General features: G+C 44.2%; 2 protein-coding genes across 2 annotated transcripts; both read right to left on the bottom strand.

Moving 5' to 3' along the window:
• Nucleotides 1-2,575: 2,575 nt before the first annotated feature.
• Nucleotides 2,576-6,852, bottom strand: LOC123088430 (eyes absent homolog). Its single transcript, XM_044510641.1, has 6 exons — nucleotides 6,569-6,852; nucleotides 5,570-5,822; nucleotides 5,193-5,360; nucleotides 4,105-4,198; nucleotides 3,332-3,487; nucleotides 2,576-3,209 (listed from the first exon to the last, which is right to left on the bottom strand). Exons 2-6 carry the CDS (start codon nucleotides 5,813-5,815, stop codon nucleotides 2,959-2,961), a joined length of 915 nt encoding a protein of 304 aa, XP_044366576.1. The 5' UTR covers nucleotides 5,816-5,822; nucleotides 6,569-6,852; the 3' UTR covers nucleotides 2,576-2,958.
• Nucleotides 6,853-11,348: 4,496 nt separating this feature from the next.
• Nucleotides 11,349-15,802, bottom strand: LOC123088429 (ent-kaurenoic acid oxidase 1). The gene is made up of 7 exons (XM_044510640.1): nucleotides 15,469-15,802; nucleotides 12,697-13,441; nucleotides 12,516-12,605; nucleotides 12,276-12,354; nucleotides 12,037-12,143; nucleotides 11,824-11,945; nucleotides 11,349-11,679 (listed from the first exon to the last, which is right to left on the bottom strand). The coding sequence occupies exons 1-7, from the start codon at nucleotides 15,705-15,707 to the stop codon at nucleotides 11,577-11,579; spliced, it is 1,485 nt and encodes a 494-aa protein (XP_044366575.1). The 5' UTR covers nucleotides 15,708-15,802; the 3' UTR covers nucleotides 11,349-11,576.
• Nucleotides 15,803-21,893: the final 6,091 nt, after the last annotated feature.

A 21,893-nucleotide genomic window follows, 5' to 3' on the forward strand; every position in this document is an offset into this window, starting at 1 on the left:
AGTTGTTATGACTGATGATGATCATGACGAGTTATGTATTATGATGATGATGATCGTGATGAGTTATGTATTATGATGATGATGATGATGATGATGATGAGTTACTATGATTATGATGAGTCATTATATCATCGAATGAAAAAAAATGTGGATTAGATTCAAGTGGATGAATCCAATGTGACCAAGTTGTATTAGTAGGACGTCCGCACAAAGAAAAGATTACCAAAGAAGAGATTCGTGATAGGGTTAACAAAGGAATGTAAATTATGATGATTAAATGGCAGTGTGGACAAATGAATGAAAATTAAGATGATTCAATCATTACTTTACTAGTGGTGGGACAACTTAATTTACATGAAGGCGTGGACCAAAAAACCGGGGGAGTGAACGGCTCGACGAAAAAGACCGGGTGTGGAAGAAGCGACGAAAGAAAGGTGGAGTCGGACGAAGGGAGGGGCGAGCAGCGTGTTTTGCCGTGCTGTTTGCGTGAATCATCTTAATTAAGTTGTTGTTGCCTTGACATTAGTTTTGGCCTTTGTTGTGAACATGGCGCCGCCATGTTCACAACGATGCATGCAGCATGCACGTACACCGTATAAGTCAAAACAAAGGCCAAACTAATGTCAAGGCAACATTAATATTATTATTCCAAATGAAAGTAGTATTGCTGCTGCAGCATTAATATCTTGAAAAAACATATTGTGAAATCAACATTTCTCCAATCTATACGGCGATAGCAAGGCCATGCCGAGATTGATCAGCATGTGCACTTCATCCTTCTCCCTGACCAGCGCCTCTGCGCCCGGCATACGAAGAAGCGTGTCGCGGCCACAGTAGTCGCAGACGTTCAGGTCGTCGACGCAGTCGTATAGCTCGAAAGATAGCGGCCCGTCATAGTCCTCGCTTGTGTTGTCGCCCTCGTAGTCCCTCAGGAAGGTGCCGCATAAGTTCAACATGCCCACGGTGGCGCCGTACCCCAGCTCGCAGATTCTGAGATTGCGCGCCATCGGCGACGTGCTGTTCTTGGTCTTGTGCAGCATCTCCTTGACGTTGCCGCCGGCGATGACGACGCGCTCCTTGAGGATGTCGACCGGGATGAGCGCCAGGTCGCGGAGGTTCTTGGCGTCCGCGCTCCGGTTGTCGGACCGGAGGGTCGAGATGCAGAATTCCTGGGTCACGTTGTTGGACCCTTCGTCGTATACGAGGGAGTTGGCCGAGGCGTTCTTGCACGCTTCCACCATGAAGTCGTTCGGCTTGGGCTTCTTGCCACCGACGTCGCCGCTGCTCTGAGCAGCGATGGCCGGGGAAAGAAGCATGAAGACGATGGCGGAGAAGACGATGGTGATCATATGTGATGTTGCCATTGCCGCAAGGCCTGCGAGAAGCCTTGAATTGGCTGGGAGTGGTGGGGATAAATGGATAGAGACCGATGCCTAAGGCAGAAATGGATGAATGGTTGGATGGATTGAGGTGATATACATAGGTATTTATACAGTTCAGTTTGGCAGTGGATATCCAATTGATTAGTGTACACTTAATGCAGAGATATGTTGATATTTCGATGCTCACATTGTATCTTGTGATATTAATGCATAGTTGTGTGCTAATGCAACACAACTTGATAAGGATTTCGAAATGATCAATGTTCGTCTTATGCTTTTGCTTGCGCGGATGTGTTGGTGATTCATAAATGTAGCATACAGCTTGAACATAGATATCAAAATGAATATTGTTTAGGTATGCACAAATATATATGTCGGTTCTCATTTTGGATATCCTCGTATTATTGCCTTTTCTAGTCACAAATATGACGGATGCTCATTTTCATATCTTCATGTATTAATACATGTCGAACTCCCATAGATTTATTGAAGCAACACCTCTTCATCATGGATACCTATAAGATACTAATCAATGCGTCAGGGGAAACCATCACTTTTTCATCGTGATAAAAACAATTTTCTTCCAGATCTCAACTGCAAGAGGTTGTCGTTTTGTTTTAAGATCGATTTAGACACATTGTTGTTGCTTCTTCAGTGTTTGTTTGCCGGTTTCCTTTGTATAAGATCTCTTCAATATTTGTTAGTAGGCTCTAGTGTTCGTTTCATGGGAAAACAGTAACCGAGGAGTATTTGTAACATGGATCTGCCCAAGTCTGACTTAGGAAAATAGAAAAACCCAACTCCAGACCTTGATAAGTGCCATACCTGTGGCATGAAGTAATTCCGCCCTACCGTTTTCTGATGACAAGTTTAGTTACCTTCCCTGACATTTTTTTGATGACAAGTTTAGTTACCTTAGGATGGCAACTTTACTTGTGAAGCATGGCAACTTTCTGTTTGGATGGCAAGTTTCGGTTTTTCTTTGGGGGGGGAGGGAGGTGTCGGATGGCAATTTTAGTTCTAGAAAACATCAAGACGGTGTTACTTCGTGTCACACGCGTGGCACTTATCATTCGGAAAATAAAAGGTCTGACTCCAGACATGTGCCACGTAGATTTCAGAAACAGTCAGCAACAAACTGTAAAAAAAAAAAAACTGCCTGCAAACCAAAGAGGTAGTAAAGGATTCGGCAATTCAGGGGGCTAAATGGACTTTTCGCTCAACCAGATTTCCCATGTACACCATCAACTCTGAGATGCCAAAGCACAAAGATACAGACTTTCGACAACAACCAACCAACCAGTTACGACTTACAACAGCAGATGATTCCCAAGATGACAGTAAAGATGGGCCAACACTGGCAGAATTCGATTCAAACATGCCGGAACGGATCAAACTATATGGTGGGGCGCTCTTTATTTATCTCACAGGCGTCTCCGGATCCTCCAGGCAGGGAGGGCAATATGCCTCCTATATATATGGTATCTCCACTATGCGGTTCCATTGAACTATCACCTCACTGGCCTCCTCCTTTTGGCGATCGATGCCTCAAGACATCTACACCGCGGATCAGAAGTCAACCGTCTTTGCCCGATGACTGGTACACAGCATCCATGATGCCGTGGATCGTTGACAGGCTCAGGCCGGGGAACCTGTGAGGAGCATCTGGGCGGATCTCGATCTTGACGAACGGCCATTTCATTATGGAAGCTGCGCTGCGCTCCTCGGGGCCGTCTCCAACCGCGCAGAAGCGGACGTTCGGGCCGCCGTGCCGTTCCTTGATCCACTTGAAGCACTGCAGCTTCCCCGATTCCCACGAGCTGTAAACTGCTCAAGCAAGGAGACAATTTGTTGCCATTAGTATATTTCAGGTAACAGATTCACAGCCTGCAATATGCAAACACAGATGAAGCGGTCAAACAACAGTTGCGACAACATTAGAGGCGAACCATTATCAGATGATACCACGTCGTCCAGGCGATACAGCAAACATTTGGCAATGCTCGGAACCAGGGACCCTGAAGTCACTATGCAATTGATACTTGAAGATTTGACAGCAGGCTCAGGTGTTGATTTACCCAGCGCTTCTTCCAGCAACTTATGAGCTGCATAGCAGGGGAACGGTGTTGAGTATTCAAGCATACAGAACAGTATTGAGTATTCAAGCATACAAAATTGAACCAATAGTAAGCTTAGATTGTACATGTAATTCAGTTTTTTTAGAGTAGACAAACAATTTCAGTGCACAAAAAGGTTATTAAAGTTCACAAGAATGCTATCAAAGGATAACATCACTTGAACATATTTCCCCCACTTCTTAAACCAGGGGTACATACGGAAACCCAAAAAGGAAAATTCTAGATTGTAACATATTATTCATTACGTAATGTATTCTCTTGGTGGTAACATGTATAGCATGATCATAGCATAATCTAGTGCACCAAGAAACTGAAAGCACCCTCTTCTTTTCCACTTGCTGAAAGTAGAAAATTCAACAGTCTCTTGATTCGATATTACAATTATTATCTTGGATTACATAATTTGCATTAAGGAGTTTTATTAGGCACTAGCCGACTTTTGGAAATAAATACTTATAGCCCCAATGGATGGCCACAACCTATTGTGACCAATCACAAACGAAATATCAGAATTATCTCTTGATTGAATATGATACATTATCATTAGTAAAAGAATTCCCCCAAATTAGTATGAATCAGAATACCTGAAGAAAGCCAACCATCAGTATATTTGTCTGTTGAACTATACAAATCACTCCAGACTTTGAACATGCGGTGGTCCAGAATTTTTTGCAAACCCTGAAGAAGCAAAAAAGCAGCTGAGCTTAGTGGTTCAAACATGACACTAACAGAAATATTAGAATGCAGATACTAATGACTGCAGCAATCATAAGTCCAACAGTAGCAACTAAACAGAAGCTGAGGAGCTTTCCAACACCAAATGATGGCAGGAAGTATTTATTCAGTTACGATGATTTGAAAATATCCAGTACAGAACTTACAAGACCTCATATTTACTAACCATTTCTTAACTAAGTTTTTTGCTAACTGCTAAGATCTAAACCTCTGTACAAAAGTGCTTGCAATGAAACACAAACTGCTGGTGAATCACTGCAGAAGGGGCATCTTACCATTGTTCTGGTGTCTACTTAAAGTCATATACCTACTGCAGTTCAGCTGCCTGACCGTAATTTACAGAACAGACACTTTCCTGACATTCCCCATCACCATGATACAAGACCACCCCCACCCTCACACAAAGCCAAAAAAGGAAAAGGAAACTATGGTAACTATTTAAATACGGTGAGTGCTTAATGTAAAGCTCTTGCAGAAATAACCAGATGTTTAGTAGACTACTACGCGATGTGGATGCTCATAAGGAAAAGATCTTGACATCTCTAAACAAAACTGGATCTCTTGTGTTACAAGATCAGGATATGCATGTCAAAGAAGTTGTACCGACAAAAGGTTTGCATACTGAATTGGCTAACATAGCACTACCACTTTTTATACACCGTCGAAAATTAAGGCCAGGCACAAATTGGATGTCTCGTGCTACAAAAGAAGTCGTTGCTACAGAAAATAGAGACTGCTACTATATGAATTCACTCATCATGTTATATGAGTTGTTCAGTCATTTCATGAAACGGAATGAAATATTATAGTTTTTACGAGTAATACGGACACTGGATGTCAGCATACGTAGAAGGTCACTTCTAAATGCAACAACACTGCTTAATCATTTAACAAAAGTTGAAGGAAATAGAGTGAGATAAATTAATTATTGTGACACCTTTGCATACTTGTCTCCAATAGCACGATGCCTGTAGGCAAGCTTCCTTTTATTCGCATCATCAAAAGGAGAACTAAAGCAGTCGGCCTCAAAGTCATATTTTGTCAAGTCTTTTCCATCATCATACTCATGTAAAGAACTGAGATAGGGTTGATTGTAGTTCTCAATCTGCATACATGAGAGAACAAGACTATCAGTAGATAGCAATGACATATAACATGGACACACATTGTAAAATGTGCAGCCAGATGGCCTGTCCATAACATCAAAAGAAGAAACACAGTACAGTTTTGGTATTTTAGGCACAATGACGTGCATACAGAAACGCATTGCTCTAGTAAGCTGTGAGCAGACAAGATTTGAGGTGTCTGACTGACCTCCTCATAGAAGAAGTGCTCATCGCAGAGTTCAAGAATGATGTTCTCCCAGCGCTTGCCTATTTCAGTACCTTTTTCATGGTCCTTGAGGCCTTCAAAATGCCCGGCAAACGACCCATCTAGCAGGGACTTGAGCAGAATAAGTGTTTCATCCAAGTCCCACACGTACACATTGATAGGCTGATCTGCCGCGGCATCACCAGTCGGAGTTTGGCTATTAGCTGAAGCAGGGACAACCTCCTCCATTCGGCACCTGTCGACAAACACAGATCACGTCACGCTAGAATCCACGATTGCACGGACGAGCTAAAATCAAGCAACGCCGTCAGGTCGGCACGCTATCGAACAGCGCCGCTAGTTACAAAATTCCATTCTAATGTTACCATGCACGCTACCGCTAGACGGCAACACGGAAGACCGCGTCCAATCCTGAAGCTTGATGCTATCATATACTACACTAACTGCATATGCTCCCTTCCAAGACACAGCCAAATTGTTTCAAGAATAAATGTTCATTCCCCTTGTACAACCCCTGTTCTGTGTCCGGAATCATCGCCCCCTTTTCCCCGCGGTGCCGCCCTCATCAGATCAAGAAGGATCCCTCTTATCCTAGACCTACGGCAGAACACATTCAGTTGAACTGAACCCAAGTAGAGTATCCTCTGGAGACCGGAATCAGCTAGCAATTGGTGCTTCCACAGACCAATCCAAGCCGCAACGAATCGGATGGATTGGGTTCGGATGGACTGGACTGGATTGGAGTACCCATCCATCCCATCGAGATCTAATTCGGAGTAGATCGCCGAGAGCGAGCAAAGAAATCAGCAGAGCGAGACTGATCTCCCGGGATAACCCAATCCAGGCCACCAGGCTAGGGTTCGCCACCAGCGCAGCGAGATAAAAACCAATCCGGAGCCCTGGCGGATCTGAACTCCAAGCCGGCGAACTAGAGAGGGGCAGCACGGCCAAGAAATCTCCGTGCTCGGCATGGGGCAGTACCTGGCAGGAGATTCGGCGAGGACCAGGCAGGCCTAGAGGGGCGCACGAGCTCGGAGGATCCTACGACGGAGGAGGACGGCGGCGGCGGCGGTGGCGCCGGAGATGCGAAGCCGGCGGCGGCGGGAGCTGCTGGAGCTCTGATGAGTAGGAGTAGTATATGCTGTTGCTCTGCCCTGCTCTCTATGAGACAGGGACGGAGATATGGGGAAGAAGAAGGGACGTGGCTTCATCCCATCCGTTGATCATAATCAACGGTTGAGATCGAGAGGATTGAGCCCAACCTCCTCAAGGCTTTTCGTTTGGCAAGTTGTTGTTATCCTCGTGACCCTGCAAAAAGGAAATTATCATGTTTGCGGGCATGCTTTTCACTTTCTTTTCTTCATCGAAATGAACATTGAGGCAACCTTTTATTTTATTAGTTGGATCATTGTCCCTCATATTCTCTAATGTTGTGTGACCGATATTGTGGTAATTTCATAAGCATGACAATTCCCATGTTCTCACAAGCCAATCTGGATGTCGGCAGACCGAATGGGCGACCGGATCTGCCGTTTTGTCGTTGCACGTCCTGATGCAGCTCTTTAGATGCTCGTCTAGGTGTCATCTTCGCTACCTCTCTCGTGACCGCCTCGGTGCGTCTGTGTAGTTGAATGTCCCTATGGACAGGCGGATCCAATCTAGGCATTGACGCAGAACGCCAAAACTATAAGTATGGCATTACATGGCCATGGGCTCTTAGATGGCCTCGCATGGTTGGCATTGTCGCGCTACCTCTCTCGTGACCATCTCAACGCATTCGCGTGACCCCTCGTTGATGTTTCTCCTTTCTCTTCGTCGTGGCCGCATAGGTCCATGAGCCCCCTTTCGCGGAACACATAATCGAAGATGGATAGAAATGCGAAGAGGTTGGAGGTCAAGACATATGGCAATACAAGGAGGGCTCCCGCTGTTTGGACTGGAAGAGGTTGGAGGGTCGTAGAAGATACTAGCAGTTATGCCGATGAAAATGATCACGTGGCAGTGACAATCGCCTTAATTAGAGGGGCGGAGTCAAGAATCAAGTGGGAGAAGTGGATAACTTTTTGATTTCTTTTTATATGGTTGGTTCCCGAGAGAAAACTTATGTACCAAAACTTAACTGCCGAAATCTATTTCTTTTAGACGTTGGTTGGATAGTGAAGATTAGCGATGGGATTATAGAAAACTGGTTTTTAGCCAATTTCTAGGAAAACCCGTTTTATGTCAGTTTTTACTAATAACCAGTTGATAAATGGGTTTTTAGCCGATTTCTACGCATTGTCTTTCTTTAGACGTTCCGAATACTACTACTACTACCATTTTTTGTCCTAAGATAAATAAAATCAACTGAGTGAGTCACTCGCCACATGGCATGCATGGTGAGCACTCTAAATTTGGCAACAAAAATTAAATTGGTGAGTCACTTGCCTGATACAACAAATCGAACCGTTTTTTGTCTACAAATGCTTTGAGTGACATGTAAGTTTTGTACACAGGACGATAAAGCTAGAGACAAACAGGGCACGTGGCAGGCCAGATGGGCGTATAACTTTTTGCAACGCCTGGCGTCGTCACGACGCTGACGCGACGTGTCACTTGCCCTGCTCGATCAGGTGCTCGAATCGAAGCCTGCGTGTACGTATCCTGGCCACGTCAGTCGGCATAATCAGCCACGTGATTGCACGCTTCCGTGTTACCTCTGCTATAGCTTAGACTAGAAAGCCATTTGCTCAATCACTTTATTCAGTCACTAGCGGCATCACAAAACCCTTTTGAGACAACTTTCTCTTCCAAGTTGTAGTTGATTCTCGTTTTTTTAGAACATGGTATAATCGAAGTCGCTCAAATACACAAGCACACACTTAGCCATATAAACGCACGGACGCACACCTTACCACCATGAGTATCTTCGAGAGACCGAGCCGTCATAGCATATTGAGATTGACGAAGTCACCACAGGTGTCTCATAGTCGACAAGAACGTCTCCTCTCACTGAGCGTGCATCGCTAGGGAAGCGTGAAATAAATCTAACAAAATGCGAGCACCAATGTGAAGTCTAAGACTTGAACCCTGATGGACCGAAGATACCACTATCCTCCTAACCATCCAACCACTAGTTGTTCCGTTGATTCCTGCTTTTTGAGTAATATTATATATGCGCCGACTAAGTAACCAAATTGTAAGCGCAAAATTAATTTAGGTGTGTCGACAAATTGAGGCCGTGTAGGATCTTCCCTTGTTTTGTTTTGGTGAGGAATAAAAATACATGGGCCATTTACTTTTATGCCCCCTAACTGGATCCCACTACTTAGATTTACTTCTAATTTCGAAGGGCGCTTAAATTTTCCCCTCTGCCGTCAAAAATGGATATAGAACGTGAAGAGGTTGAAGTATAAGATATACGAAATATAGAAAGGCCTCTGGCTTTTTGGCCTAGAAGAGGGTGGAAAGTCATAGGAAGGTAATAGCAGTTATGCCGATGAAATTGATTAGTTGACCGCGACAATTGCCTTGGTTAGAGGGGCCAAGTCGTGAGCAAATGGGAAAAGGGGATATAAGCCATGCGTAAATTAAGTATGGGAAATGTTTGCTATCAGCCGGCTGATAACAATGCGTCCATCGCCTTCATGGCCGTCAGATCTATCTTGATCGAATGGTTTGGGGAGCAATCTGGTTTTGCAACTGAGCCGTTGTTGCAATTTTCCCTACCGCAACAACTAGTCTGTTGCAGGATCTAGATCTCACGCGAATTGGACAATGTCTACTCAAGCAGGATTAACCAGTAAATTGTGTTGAATTCTTTATAAACCTGTTTATTTAACTTGATGATCAATGTCATGTTTTTGATGCTGCAAAACTATTATCTACGAGGTTTTGGGGTTGCGTCCCATTTAGGAGAAAATTTCATGGTAATATATACATATGTACTTATTTAGTTTTGAATGCTTTTTAGTGGTTTTTTTACAATGGGGGTGTACCCCGGCCTCTCCATTTTTTTTGTCTTTATTGGTAACATTTTGCCTATACATATGTCAAATATGTCTACGATATCAACAGTAAAGGGGTCCCAAGTTATAGTTCTAGAGAGTACTCCCAACACATGCATATGACTTTGCTTTAATAATGGTGTACATGATAGTGAGTGAGGCATCAATGCTCATCGAAAAAAAAACCCTTTTATCTTGCAAATTCTCCTCTTTCTTTCGGTTTTTCTTTTCCTTTGCAAGTTGTAATTAGAAAACAAGCTGACGGCAAGGCATCAATCACCGTCGGCAGGGATATCTATTTCTTTCAATTGTTTGGATTGTCGCCTTTTTTTTGTATTTTATATAGTAATATACTTCCTCCGTCCCAAAATTCTTGTTTTAGATTTATCTAGATACGGATGTATCTAACACTAAAATGTGAATAGATACATCCATATGTAGAGAAATCTAAGACAAGAATTTTGGGATGAAGGGAGTAATTTAATTAACAGTAGAATAACCTAACTAGAGAACCGCCAACCTATGTGCCAAACCAAGCATTTGTTGACGTATCAAATCACTATCGAGATTTTTGGTTTTGTGCAGATGTCTCTTTCTGCATAACCTAGAATTCAGGCAATTCAGGGTCATAGGACAGAACATTAAACACTTTGGGTCATAAACGGCAACGAAACCTCGTGATTTTATTTATTTTGTTGGATCGACGATGAGATATAGAGTTTAGGGATTCAATTTCATCATTTTTCTTCCTTTTTCATTCCAAAAGATACATGCAGCCCATATGACTTCGCCATTGTAATATTGCAGCTTAAAGTGAGGCATAGATGCTCATTATAAACAACTTTCTTTTTCTTTTTCTGTAGCAAGCTTTCCTTTTTATTATAGAAATTTTTCGTGTAAGTTTTTTTTGCGGGGGAGTGTAAGTTGTAATTAAAAAATAGCTTATCAGGAGCACCATCTTGCTCATGGTGAGGCATAAGTGATGCTTGGATTCTCGCCTTTTCGGGTATTATATTACATGATATTATCTTTTAATTAGTCGTATAATTGCATCCGATGACCGCCAATCCATGTGGTGAGTCGACCAAAGTTTCGGCATAAAGTTAGTTTGGCGAGTCGACAAATCAAGTTGCCATCGATGTTTTTGTCTCCAAGCAGACATCCTTTTCACATAACCCAGAATTCAGAATGTTCTGAGCCCTAGGACGGAACAAAAAAACAAGAAATGACTGTGATTAGTCGATGACAATGACAACTTGCAATTTATTACATTTTTATTCTGTTCTCACGCAAGATGGATTCTCCTAAAATTGGCGATGCCATTTAGGTTGTCAATGAATGTACATGTCCTAAAGACTAAAGCCACGTCAGTCGCGTCTGCTTTGCACATCTCACTCGTCTTTTCCCAATTTGCACATATCTATTTTATTTTTGGTTTGCAAAGAATACATGCAGTACACATGACTTTGCCTTAATAATGTTGCAGCTGATGCTGAGGCATCGATGCTCATGACAAACCACTTTTAATACTTTTTTCGTTTTGCAAGCTCTGTGCCTTTTTAGATATTGTTCTCTTTCAAGTTGTAATTGGAAAGTTAACTTATCAGGAGTGCCATCCAGGTGATGGTGAGGCATCAGTGCTCTTCCTTCCATGCTGAGATTCCGGCCTTTTCAAGTATTTATACCGTACTATGTTTTAGTTAATTGAATAATAGTTGGGCTTGGTAGCGACCATTCGGCGTGCCAAGTCACCCAAGGTTTCGGTGCAAAATTAATTTGGCGCCAACACTATTGATATTTTTGTTTCGACATAAATGTCTTTTTCAGCATAACATGTCTGAGTCCTAGGACAGAGCTAAAAACAAGGAACGATGGCAACTTTGACTCATCGCGACAACGATTCCTCGCGATTTATTTATTTTATTTGGACATATGAGTTCTCCTGAATTTGGCGCTTCTCGGCGACGCCGTCTAGGGTTTTGGATTCTCTGTTTTCATCACCATCAATGGGAGGATGAGACTCTGGTGATCTTGGCCAGACAGTTGTCCACCGGCCGGGGGTGCGGCAGGTACCTCACCCGGCAGTTCGGATTTTTCCTTGTCAGCCTGCATTCAGATACAAAATCAAATTTAATTTTTTTTGGCAGTGAGATCAAAATGAATGTTAACACAGAGTCACCGTTGGTTGCAGCTGCTGCATTGCAATGTTGCAGGAACAGTTGACAGTGCAGTGGTGGACTGGCAGCTTACTTGTAGCCAAGGAGGAAATGGTGGAGGAAGACAGAGATCTCGAGCTTGGCGAGATCGTTGCCCGGGCACAGCCTCGTGCCGAGCCCGAACGGCAGGAACGTCCCGGCCCTCGGCGGCGGGCCCTGAGAATAAAGGAAAAATAAAGCAATCACTTCAAGCTGTGAGGAAATGCAGATTTCGTTCAGAAGTTCAGTGCTGAAGAATGTCACCAACCTCCCATCTTGAAGGGTCGAACTTGTTGGGGTGAGGGTACACCTGAGGGTCCATGTGCACGCTCCTGTACCAGAGTTGCACCTTCCACCCCTTGGGTATCAGATAGCCTGAAGATTTTGTTCGTGTCAGGTTACAGAGAGGTTCAGTCGACCATGAAACTCAAATACTATGATGCATTGAGGATGAACTCGGGATGTGTGTATGACGGTGGATTGATCTATCTATAGAGTAGAGCGCACCGTTGACGGAGACGTCGCGGGTCGCCTGGCGGAACGACACGAAGGAGATGTTGACGAAGCGCAGCGTCTCGTCGACCACCTGCGAGAAAGCATCATGTTTCTTTCAGAAGATGAGCACATTGTTTGCTTTTGATTTCAGGTAGCAGAGGAGCATTGTTCATCAGACATAAGTGAGTGAGTGAGTGAGTGAATGAAGGAAATTTCAGGAGTGGCAGAGTGTATGGAGAGGAATGTTGTTACCTGTGAGAGGTACTCCATCTTCCTGAAGTCCCGGAGGGTGAGCCCCTTCTGCCCCGGCGGTATGCTCCTCATGATCGCCTCCTGCTCCGCCTGGACAACAACAACAAGATGAAGAAGATTCATCAACCTCTTCATGAGGAGATCAGTCAATGGAGCTGTGAAGAGCTTGCATCCAAGGTACCTTTGCCCTGGCGAGGATTTCGGGGTTCTCCTGCAGGAACACGGTGGCCCACATGGTGATGTGGCCGGAGGACTCGTGGCCGGCGTTGAGGTACATGACGAGCACGTCGATGATCTCGTCGTCCTGCAGCCGCCGCCCGCCCTCGTCCTCCGCGGCGATCAGCCGGTCCATCATGTCCACCCCGGCGGTCTTCCTGCAGCCCCTGGCCCGCCGCTCGTCCAGCACGCGCTGCAGCGCCGCCACGAGCCTGCGGCGCGCGCGGATGGCCTTGTGGTAGGCGAAGCCGGGCAGGTCGATGGCCATGGCGCGCATGCCGTAGTTGAGCTCCGTGTAGGTGCGCTCCAGCTCGGCCGCCGTGCGCTCGTCGGCGCCGCCCATGAAGATCTGCACGATGATCCGGAACGTCATGCGCCGCAGCTCCGTGAGGAACTCGAAGTGGCCGTCGGAGCCCCGGTCCGCCCAGCCCCGGAGCGTGGTCACCACGGTCTCGTCGATGAAGCCCAGGTAGGAGGTGAGCGCGTCGAAGCCGTTGATGGGCGCCGCCGTGAGCTTGCGCAGCCGGCGGTGCTCGTCGTAGCCCATGTTGACGAAGGACTTGGGCCCGATGAGCGCGACGGTCGCCTTGGGCCACCCGGTGACGAAGGTGTCGTCGTCCATGAGCACCTGCTTGCACGCCTCCGGCGTCGTCACCAAGATCGTGGGGCTGCTGAACATGAACGCCCTGTACAGCCCGGCCCGCCGGAACCTGCCATGGAAATGCAAATTCAGCTCAATGCTATTGTCCTGCCATGGATTCCTGTCATCATCTCCATTAATTTTTATGAACACAAACATTTTTTTCTGCTCGTGTAATGAATCAAATTTTGATTTGCTTTGTTGCAAAAGATAAAATAAACAGAGAGAATCAATCTCTGAAGAATGCAATCATCAAAGTGGCTGTCTGAAGAAGAAAATGTAGGCTAAAAGAAGCTAGCACCAAATCACTAGGTTACTTATTTTATCAAATTTCCTGCACTATGGAATTGAAATACTGCCTACTAGCAGAATATACTTACTACTAGTAGTTTTTTTGTTCACTACAATGTCTGATGCCGACCAAATTTGTTCTACTATCATTAGATGACAGAGCAAAATATTAGCAAGCAGGGCATATCTACATCAGGTACAGTTTAATAAAAAGTAGCAACAGACATCTGTGCCATGGAAGGAATCTGCTGCCGATATTTTTCTGGACAGGAAAAAAGTCTCAAAAACTACTTTTCTAGTGTCAAATCATCCTTTTATTCACACTCTTTATCACAAAAAAATAAAGTATAAATATTTCTAAATAGCAGCAACATAGACATGCAGGCAGAAAGAAGCAGCTACCGATTTCCTTTTTCAGGCCTGCACTCAAGAACCGAATTACAGTTTCTATCAGAGAATATGCCACCACAATTTTTTCATATAGACCCGATTAAATTTGGCAGGCCTGCCCACTAATGACAAGAAAAAAGGAATCAGTAAGCATCTGCTACTGTTAATTAAGAAAGTGGTAACAGAGATTTGTGAAGAGACATCCGGTACAGTTAAGAAAGTTCTTCCTACGATGCGGTTGTATCACCTCGATATTTCAATCAATGAAATGCCCTTTATCGAAAAAAAAAATCTGGTACAGTTAAGAAAGTGGTGGATAATTCGCCGGACAGTTTGTGTGGGTGGGTGCCAAGCCAGCATGCATTTCATATCGGAACGGTGACCAACGGAACATGTACATCAACCCTATGAAAATGAGGCTGCAAAATGGACAGCAATTGCGGACAAAATCCTCCGTTTTGCAGTTCTGAACCATATACTGTAGTACATTGCAACATCCAAGCGAGCTGAAAGGGGGTTTTGGATGCATGCATGCCTGACGAGCATCGTCTGATGGATGAGTCAGGTTAAATCTAATCCAGATGGATGGGAGGTTGTGCTAGATTACAGAAACAGATACATCAGGATTCAGAACAAGACAACTCGGAATCCTATATACTTTTCCATCAGGGAGGATGAGAACAAGCAGATGGTATGGGTGCAAAAGAAGAGAGCATCCCACTGACTGAAGAGATGGGATGCTAGCTAGCTACTGGGCGATAGATAGATAGATGTTGTTGATGATGAGGACGGATTTTTGCCGCTACATGCCTTCCAACATGGCCTTAACAGACCAAAAGAAATCTCATATATTGACGGTAATAACGTCTTATATTATGGGTATGTTTGTATGTATGAACATGCACAAAGGGAGGAGCATCTTGTGATGTGTGCATGCCCCCAAAGCAGTTCATGTGATCCATCCATTCACCAACAGCAGATCCTCCAAAGCACACTTTTGCCCAAGACAAACAAACACATCTCCAAAGCAAGAAAGGTTGGGCTTATCTTTCCAGGACCAACCAAACTTTTTAAGTTCCCATAAATAACAAAATAAATAATAATAACTGGTTATTATTATTGTTATTATTATTATTAATTATCATTATCATTATTATTAAAGGAGGGTATCTTGTATGCTAAGACACCAATCAAAAAGTTGAAACCAGAAACAAAATGAAAAAGAAAACTAGTGTTTGATGCTCTGTCACGACACGTGGCAGCGCGGTCTACGGTGGACCGGGTCGGCGGAGGGCCAAAGCCCAGGCCCAAGGACCGGGCCCGGCCCGTGCCAAAGCGCATGCAAGGGACGTGGGGGAGAGTGAGGGAGCGTGGACATTGCTGGTGCGGATGAGAAAGGAAAGGAAAAGTGCTCACCGTCGGGCGAAGGAGTCGATGAAGGAGTCCGGCCTGCCGGACTTGAAGGCGCGGAGGAAGGCCCACATGCCGCCGACGAGCGGCCACCCCATGTCGCCCGGCGGCAGCCTGCCGCGCCGCCCGGCGCCCAGCGACGCCGTCCAGTACCACGCGTGCGCCGCCCGCACCGCGGCGTCCAGCGCCACCGCGGCCAGCGGCACCAGAACCCCCGCCAGCGCCGCCCACACCAACTCCCCCATCGCTGATCACCGCGGTGCCGCCGCCGGCGAACGAACCAACCGGTGGTGGTACAGCACGCGTGATGCCTGTGTTGTCTGAGAGCTTGCTAGCGGTCTTGTTCTGACGTTGCGAGGATTGACGCTTGGTTTATATAGGCGCACGCTGTGGGCACGTGGTTAAAATAATCCAGAGTAATTAATATCCTCTTATCTATTTCAGAGTAATTACTTTCTTTTTCACCGTTATTATGCATGGATACATACAGATATAATGTACTAGTATTTCTTGCTGCCATTAAAACCTCCCTGATTTAGTTTAAAAAAAAACCTCCCTGATTTTCTTAGCCCTGCTAAATGTTTTTTTTTCCGAAGGCCTAAGGCCATTTATAAAGGATCACATGTCCTTACAGAGACATCCATACGGAAAATAAAATTACATTCATATCCTTGGGGTGCTGAAGTCTTCTTACTCCTGCATCGATCTATCGGCGGTGCATGCGCTGCGAGCATAGCTCAATGCCGCCTTTGGGCCTCTTCCCTGGCGGAGCAAACTTTTTAAACCCAGGAGCTTGTAGAAGCAGTGCCCGAAAAGTCATCGATGCACACGAGGAGAAGTCTGTAGAAACGGCGATAAGAGCCTGTAGAAACTCTAAAGACCACAAAAGTCGGCTCAATAATCCAAACGGATCCATCGAGAACCGAAACCGACAAGATTTTGGATGACCCGTCTGAGGCACCTCCGCTGGTGATAAGCACACGAATGGAACATGGAAGGAGCGGGAGAATATTATTTCTACGCTAGAACAACGGTGCCGCCTCGCCGCCCCAGACCAAACTCGAAAACTCCCTAACCAAAACTTGAAGAAAAGCATCCATGCCACTTGACGACAGGTTCGGGCCTGATGTAGCTCGCTGTAGTCCATGATCACGACTCCCTCTTCTTCAATGACTTAGCCAGGCCAGGCCGCCGTTGGAAATCGTGACACTGGATCACCAACACCGGCATTGAGCACCATCTGTCCATCTCACAAAGACAACCACTTGAGCACACATCTCCTTCGTCATCCCACCACCAGTAGAAAACAAGGCTTTGGTCCAAGCTTGAGCATTACGAACTGGGACTAATGTGAGCATTAGTCCCGGTTCGAGCGGCTAGAGCGCCAAGCAGGCATTAGTCCAGGTTCAAATGAGACCTTTAGTCCCGGTTGGAGACACCAACCGGTACTAAAAGGTGTGATGCCCTTTAGTCCTGGTTGGTGGCTCCAACCGGGACTAAAGATTAGACCTAAGGGTTAGTAGGATTAGACCTAAACGTATGACTTCATGCTCAAATTCAACTCCTAAGGGTTAGTAGGATTGACAACTTACTATTGTCAGACTTGGAAATGAGGGGGCATAGAACTCGGAAGTGAGAGGATGGGTGACCGGCCCGGAAGTTACACGATTTGAAGTGAGTCCTCCACACTTGAGTAGTAATGAGGGGTGATTAGAGACTAAATTGTCAAATAATTCAGAAATTTGAAAATAGAAAGACAATATAAAAAATTTCATTTTAAAAAAAATTAAAAAAAATTCCTAGTCCCTGTTGTTGTTGGTGTTACCAACCGGGACTAAAGGTGGAGCTCCATACAGTGGCCATGTGGAGCCCCTTTAGTCCCGGTTTGTAAGCCAACCGGGACTAAAGGTTTTGGGTATTAGTCCCGTTTGTTTTGTCCCGGTTCCAGAACCAGGACTAAAGGCCCGTTTTCTACTAGTGCACCGCAGTCCTCCAGTGCATGCACAAGCAGGCTGCCCCAATCCCAGGACCTCCCCTTCACCGTCAGCGTCGCACGGGATTTGCTCGGAGACGTGCCCTGGCAGCAGCAAGAGGGGGAGAAGATGGGGCGGCGAAGCATTTTTTTTTCTAATTATTTTCTAAATCTTTGTTTGATTTCCAGTGGATTACTTCTAAATTAAGTTATACTCTGCGTGCGTAGGAGGGAGGACAGCAGTAGCGTCAATTAGCCACGGCTGGACATGTATAACCGTCCTTGGAGCGGAGCGTACGTTTCTTGGTCGATCGATGCGTGCAGTGCAGTGTGATCATGATGCATGGCTCCTACTGCTTTTGTTCTTTCGTAGTTGGAGCACGGCAAAGCTGGTTAATTTGGAGCCGCTGGCTGAATTTGTCTTTTGTAGCAGCAGCATGGTGGAAGACATTGATCGCTCTGATGTTATTACAGGACGGCAGGCCAAACATGCTAGCTGCCTCTCCATTTTCATATTATGATGAAGTTGCCTGTGGACTTCATCATAATTTGTCTTTTTCTACGGGTCCATGTCTCTTTTGACATACATCAGTAGAGCTACCGTCAGCGAGTGGCTAGATCAGATCAGATCAGATTTGATTTGACACACATCAACCAGGGTGCATGGGTGAAAAGTTGAGGTGTGAAAGATCATTGGTGCACCATGTGTTGTCAGGTGTAACATTTGTCCACGTGGAAAATATGCATACAAGTTCAAGTAAGCGAGGAGGGGTGCTGCAGCATGTCCCTTCTGAGTGGAGCGAGGGGAGATCCCTTGAGGATACACATGCATCCATGAGATGATCATGACTTATTTTCGTGTAATAAGCATGGTGGGCGTAAACAAAAGTACTAAGAAATATCGCACGCTGTTAAGACGGGTCATGATGCTAATTACGTGAAAAGATTTCCTCAGTTATATATGGATCATAGATGTGGTGTTTTGCAGTACAAGCTTAATTAATAAATTAATTAATGGCGTTCGCTATTGGAAACGAAATTCGTATACGTTACAGCATCTGCGACGTTCTTGGACAGCCAATGATCAGCCGAAACCAGAAGCTGGTCTGACACTAGTAAGAAACAGGGCTTTCGTTCGGGCAAGGCCAGCCCATTAATCCCTGTTCAGGTACGAACCGGGACCCATGGGGAAATTCATCACGGTTCGTGAGCCCAGGGGGCCGGCCGGGGCCTCGTGGGCATTGGTCCCGGTTCGTGTGGACCCATTTGTTCCGGTTCCAGGCACGAACCAGGATTAATGGTCCTCGCTTCTGGCCCACAACCATTGGCCCCGGTTCGTGGCTTGAACCGGGACAGAATGCTGGGATTTAGTCCCGGTTTTTACTATGAACCGAGACAAATGAGTTGCCTATATATACCCCATCGCCACAGCAGAGCACTCCACAATGCTTTGTTTTTTCTGGCCGGCAAGGGGAGGGCATTCGGGTGCTCTAGCTCACCTCCTATGCACATGAGGTGTTTGATGAAATGTCCGAGCCACACTAGTTAATCTTTCTCCTCTCAAAACTCGACCTCCGAGCTCCATTTTCCCCGAGATTTGTCTAGGTTTAGAGTCCGTCCCGTCCCGTCCCCGTCTTCACCGCCGTCGATCGCCCGCGCCGATCTCGTCGCTGGCACCACCGTGGTGAGCCTCTTGTTCTTATCTTCTTTCTGAAAGAATTTTTTTTACTTCAGATAGATACTTGTCTAATTTTCTTACTATTATTATTCCTTGTTATTATATAGTGCGATGGTTTTGGTATCCGCCCCCGTCGACCCTCGTCCTGTCTATGATTCGGATGTGGTATATATTATCTTTTGATAACTATTTGGTTCATTTATTGTTTATGACAATTATGCCGATCAACGTGACATAGGTTTTATTAATCCAGGAGGTGGTTGAACCGGAAATTACAACCGACCCTATTGTCGAGAGGTTAAATTTAGTTGAAGAAGAAAACAATTACTTGAAGGAAAAAATAAAAAAATTCTGGAGGAGAAGATGATATTGGAGTTGCATGTTGTGGATGTCGTCGATGATCACAAGATCAAGATGGATGCAATGCGGTTGAAGATTAGAAAGATTAGAAAATATGTCATTCATACCGAGGATTGGTATCATTATGCAGTTGGATCAGTTGTTACCTTGGTTGCGATTATGATCACATTTGTTGTTGCATTGAAATATTTTACATAATTTCAATGTATGGTTTAATTAGGTGCTCTGGAGAGCTATATGTTGTTCAATGAGAACTATGCATGTACTTTGTTTTAATGTTACGATGAACTTCCATTAATTTGATCACTTATCTATTCATGAGAGGGTTGAAATTGATGATGTGGCTTTGAACTTCGAAAGAGATTGTCCGTTTTGTACATGATGTGCATCCAATTTTTGCCGTTACCCTCTCTACTTTCTTGCACATGCTATGTGGGTGAAATGATGATACCATGCCAACTTTCAACCTTTTTAGAGTTCATTTCAAATGCTTCTCAATTTCATGGTTTTATAGCTCAAAATAATCAGTAAATGCATGAAAGATAACAAATGAAGTCAGAATGGGTTGAAAATTGATGATGTGGCTTTGAATGGTGCATTTTGAACACCGAAAAACTATGGAGTTCAAATAAGTTCAAAAAATGAAATCCCTTTGTAACAGACGAGTTTCCGTATGAAACCCTGATACTTCGAAAGAGAGTGTCCGTTTTGTACACGAAGTGCATCCAGTTTTTGCCGTAACCCTCTCTACTTTCTTGCACATGCTATGTGGGTGAAATGATGATACCATGCCAACTTTCAACCTTTTCAGAGTTCATTTCAAATGCTTTTCAATTTCATGGTCTTATAGCTTAAAATAATCAGTAAATGCATGCAAAATAACAAATGAAGTCAGAAAGGGTTGAAAATTGATAATGTGGCTTTGAATGATGCATTTTGAACACAGAAAAACTATGGAGTTCAAATAACTTCAAAAAAAATGAAATCCCTTTGTAACAGACGAGTTTCCGTATGAAACCCTGATACTTCGAAAGAGATTATCCGTTTTGTACACGAAGTTCATCCAGTTTTTGCCGTAATCCTCTATACTTTCTTGCACATGCTATGTGGGTGAAATGATGATACCATGCCAACTTTCAACCTTTTCAGAGTTCATTTCAAATGCTTTTCAATTTCATGGTCTTATAGCTCAAAATAATCAGTAAATGCATGAAAAATAACAAATGAAGTCAGAACCAAAATAAAATAAAATAAATAAGTAATTTGAAATAAAACAATATAAACTTTAATAAAATATATAAGTAGAAACAAAATAAAATAAACTTTAATAAAATAAATAAAATTTATGAAACTAAAATTATCAAAGTATTTTCTGTTCAAAACATTATAAGCAACCTCTAGTATTATTGAAACTAAAATTATATAAAATTGATGCAACTAAATTATCAAAGTATTTTATGTTCAAAATCATTAAAAGAAAAAAGAATTTTCATAAAGAACTTTTTTTGTTAGAAACTTTAATAGCAAAAAGAATTATCATAAACTAAAATTAATAAGTAATTATAAACAAAATAAAATAAAATAAATAAGTATTTTGTTGTAAGTAGAAACAAAACAAAATAAATAAAGCAAAAAAGAAAGAAACTGGGAAAAAATAAAAAAATTGCCACCTACTGGGCCACCACGGCCTGAATACGACAAGAAACCCATCCATGGGCCAGGATTCAGGCCCGCAGAAGGCCCAGAAGGCCCATCAGGCATAGCAGTCACAATTAGGCCCGTAAGCCTGGAATGGAGAGGAGCTCGAGAGGGGTGCGGTAGTGGGGCTTATAAACCACTGCGCGCCCCTCTCAACTAGCGAGGTGGGACTAAACTTTGGCCGCGACGCGGGCAGCACAGGGGCCTTTGGTCCCGGTCGATGGCCAGACGCCTCTCCATCACCTCCACCGTGTTGCGGGCAATGTTCAGCTTCATGCTCACCACCACCAGGAGCCACAGCAGCACTGCAGTTTGCATGCGCACGACAACTTAGAACACATGTGTAAAGCACATCGGCATATAGAAATGCAGTGCATATATGGAAAGAAGAGAATACAATGCATGGGCACAGATCCAAGGAGCTAATATTGAACCAACATAGATCTGGCGATAAACAGCAGTGACATGCATCAAACAACTGAAGCTGTTCACTATAAGATCATCTATATGAGCTAAACTACCAATTTCCTATGCTATGAGGGTTATCTGATTTCAGGACATTCATATATACACTATGGACATGTATAAAACCGAACAGAAAAGTAAAATACCACCACACAACACAGGTGTGCCCTCAAGTCCTGAACCAGTAAGTAGACTAACACTGACCACATGTATAAAGCAGAACAGCAAAGTGAATACTAACTATTCTGCAAAAATAAA

Source organism: Triticum aestivum, chromosome 4A (genome assembly GCF_018294505.1).
Source record: "Triticum aestivum cultivar Chinese Spring chromosome 4A, IWGSC CS RefSeq v2.1, whole genome shotgun sequence".
Classification (NCBI taxonomy): Eukaryota; Viridiplantae; Streptophyta; class Magnoliopsida; order Poales; family Poaceae; genus Triticum; species Triticum aestivum.

Coding starts and splice junctions, on each gene's coding strand:
- LOC123088430 (XM_044510641.1), bottom strand. CDS start 5,815: ATGGAGGAGGTTGTCCCTGCTTCAGCTAATAGCCAAACTCCGACTGGT. Junction 3,488..4,104: donor TGATGGTTGGCTTTCTTCAG/GTATTCTGATTC, acceptor CCTGCTATGCAG/CTCATAAGTTGCTGGAAGAA. Junction 3,210..3,331: donor CGTGGTATCATCTGATAATG/GTTCGCCTCTAA, acceptor TTGCTTGAGCAG/TTTACAGCTCGTGGGAATCG.
- LOC123088429 (XM_044510640.1), bottom strand. CDS start 15,707: ATGGGGGAGTTGGTGTGGGCGGCGCTGGCGGGGGTTCTGGTGCCGCTG. Junction 11,946..12,036: donor TCGACCCTTCAAGATGGGAG/GTTGGTGACATT, acceptor CTTTATTCTCAG/GGCCCGCCGCCGAGGGCCGG. Junction 11,680..11,823: donor CATTTCCTCCTTGGCTACAA/GTAAGCTGCCAG, acceptor ATCTGAATGCAG/GCTGACAAGGAAAAATCCGA.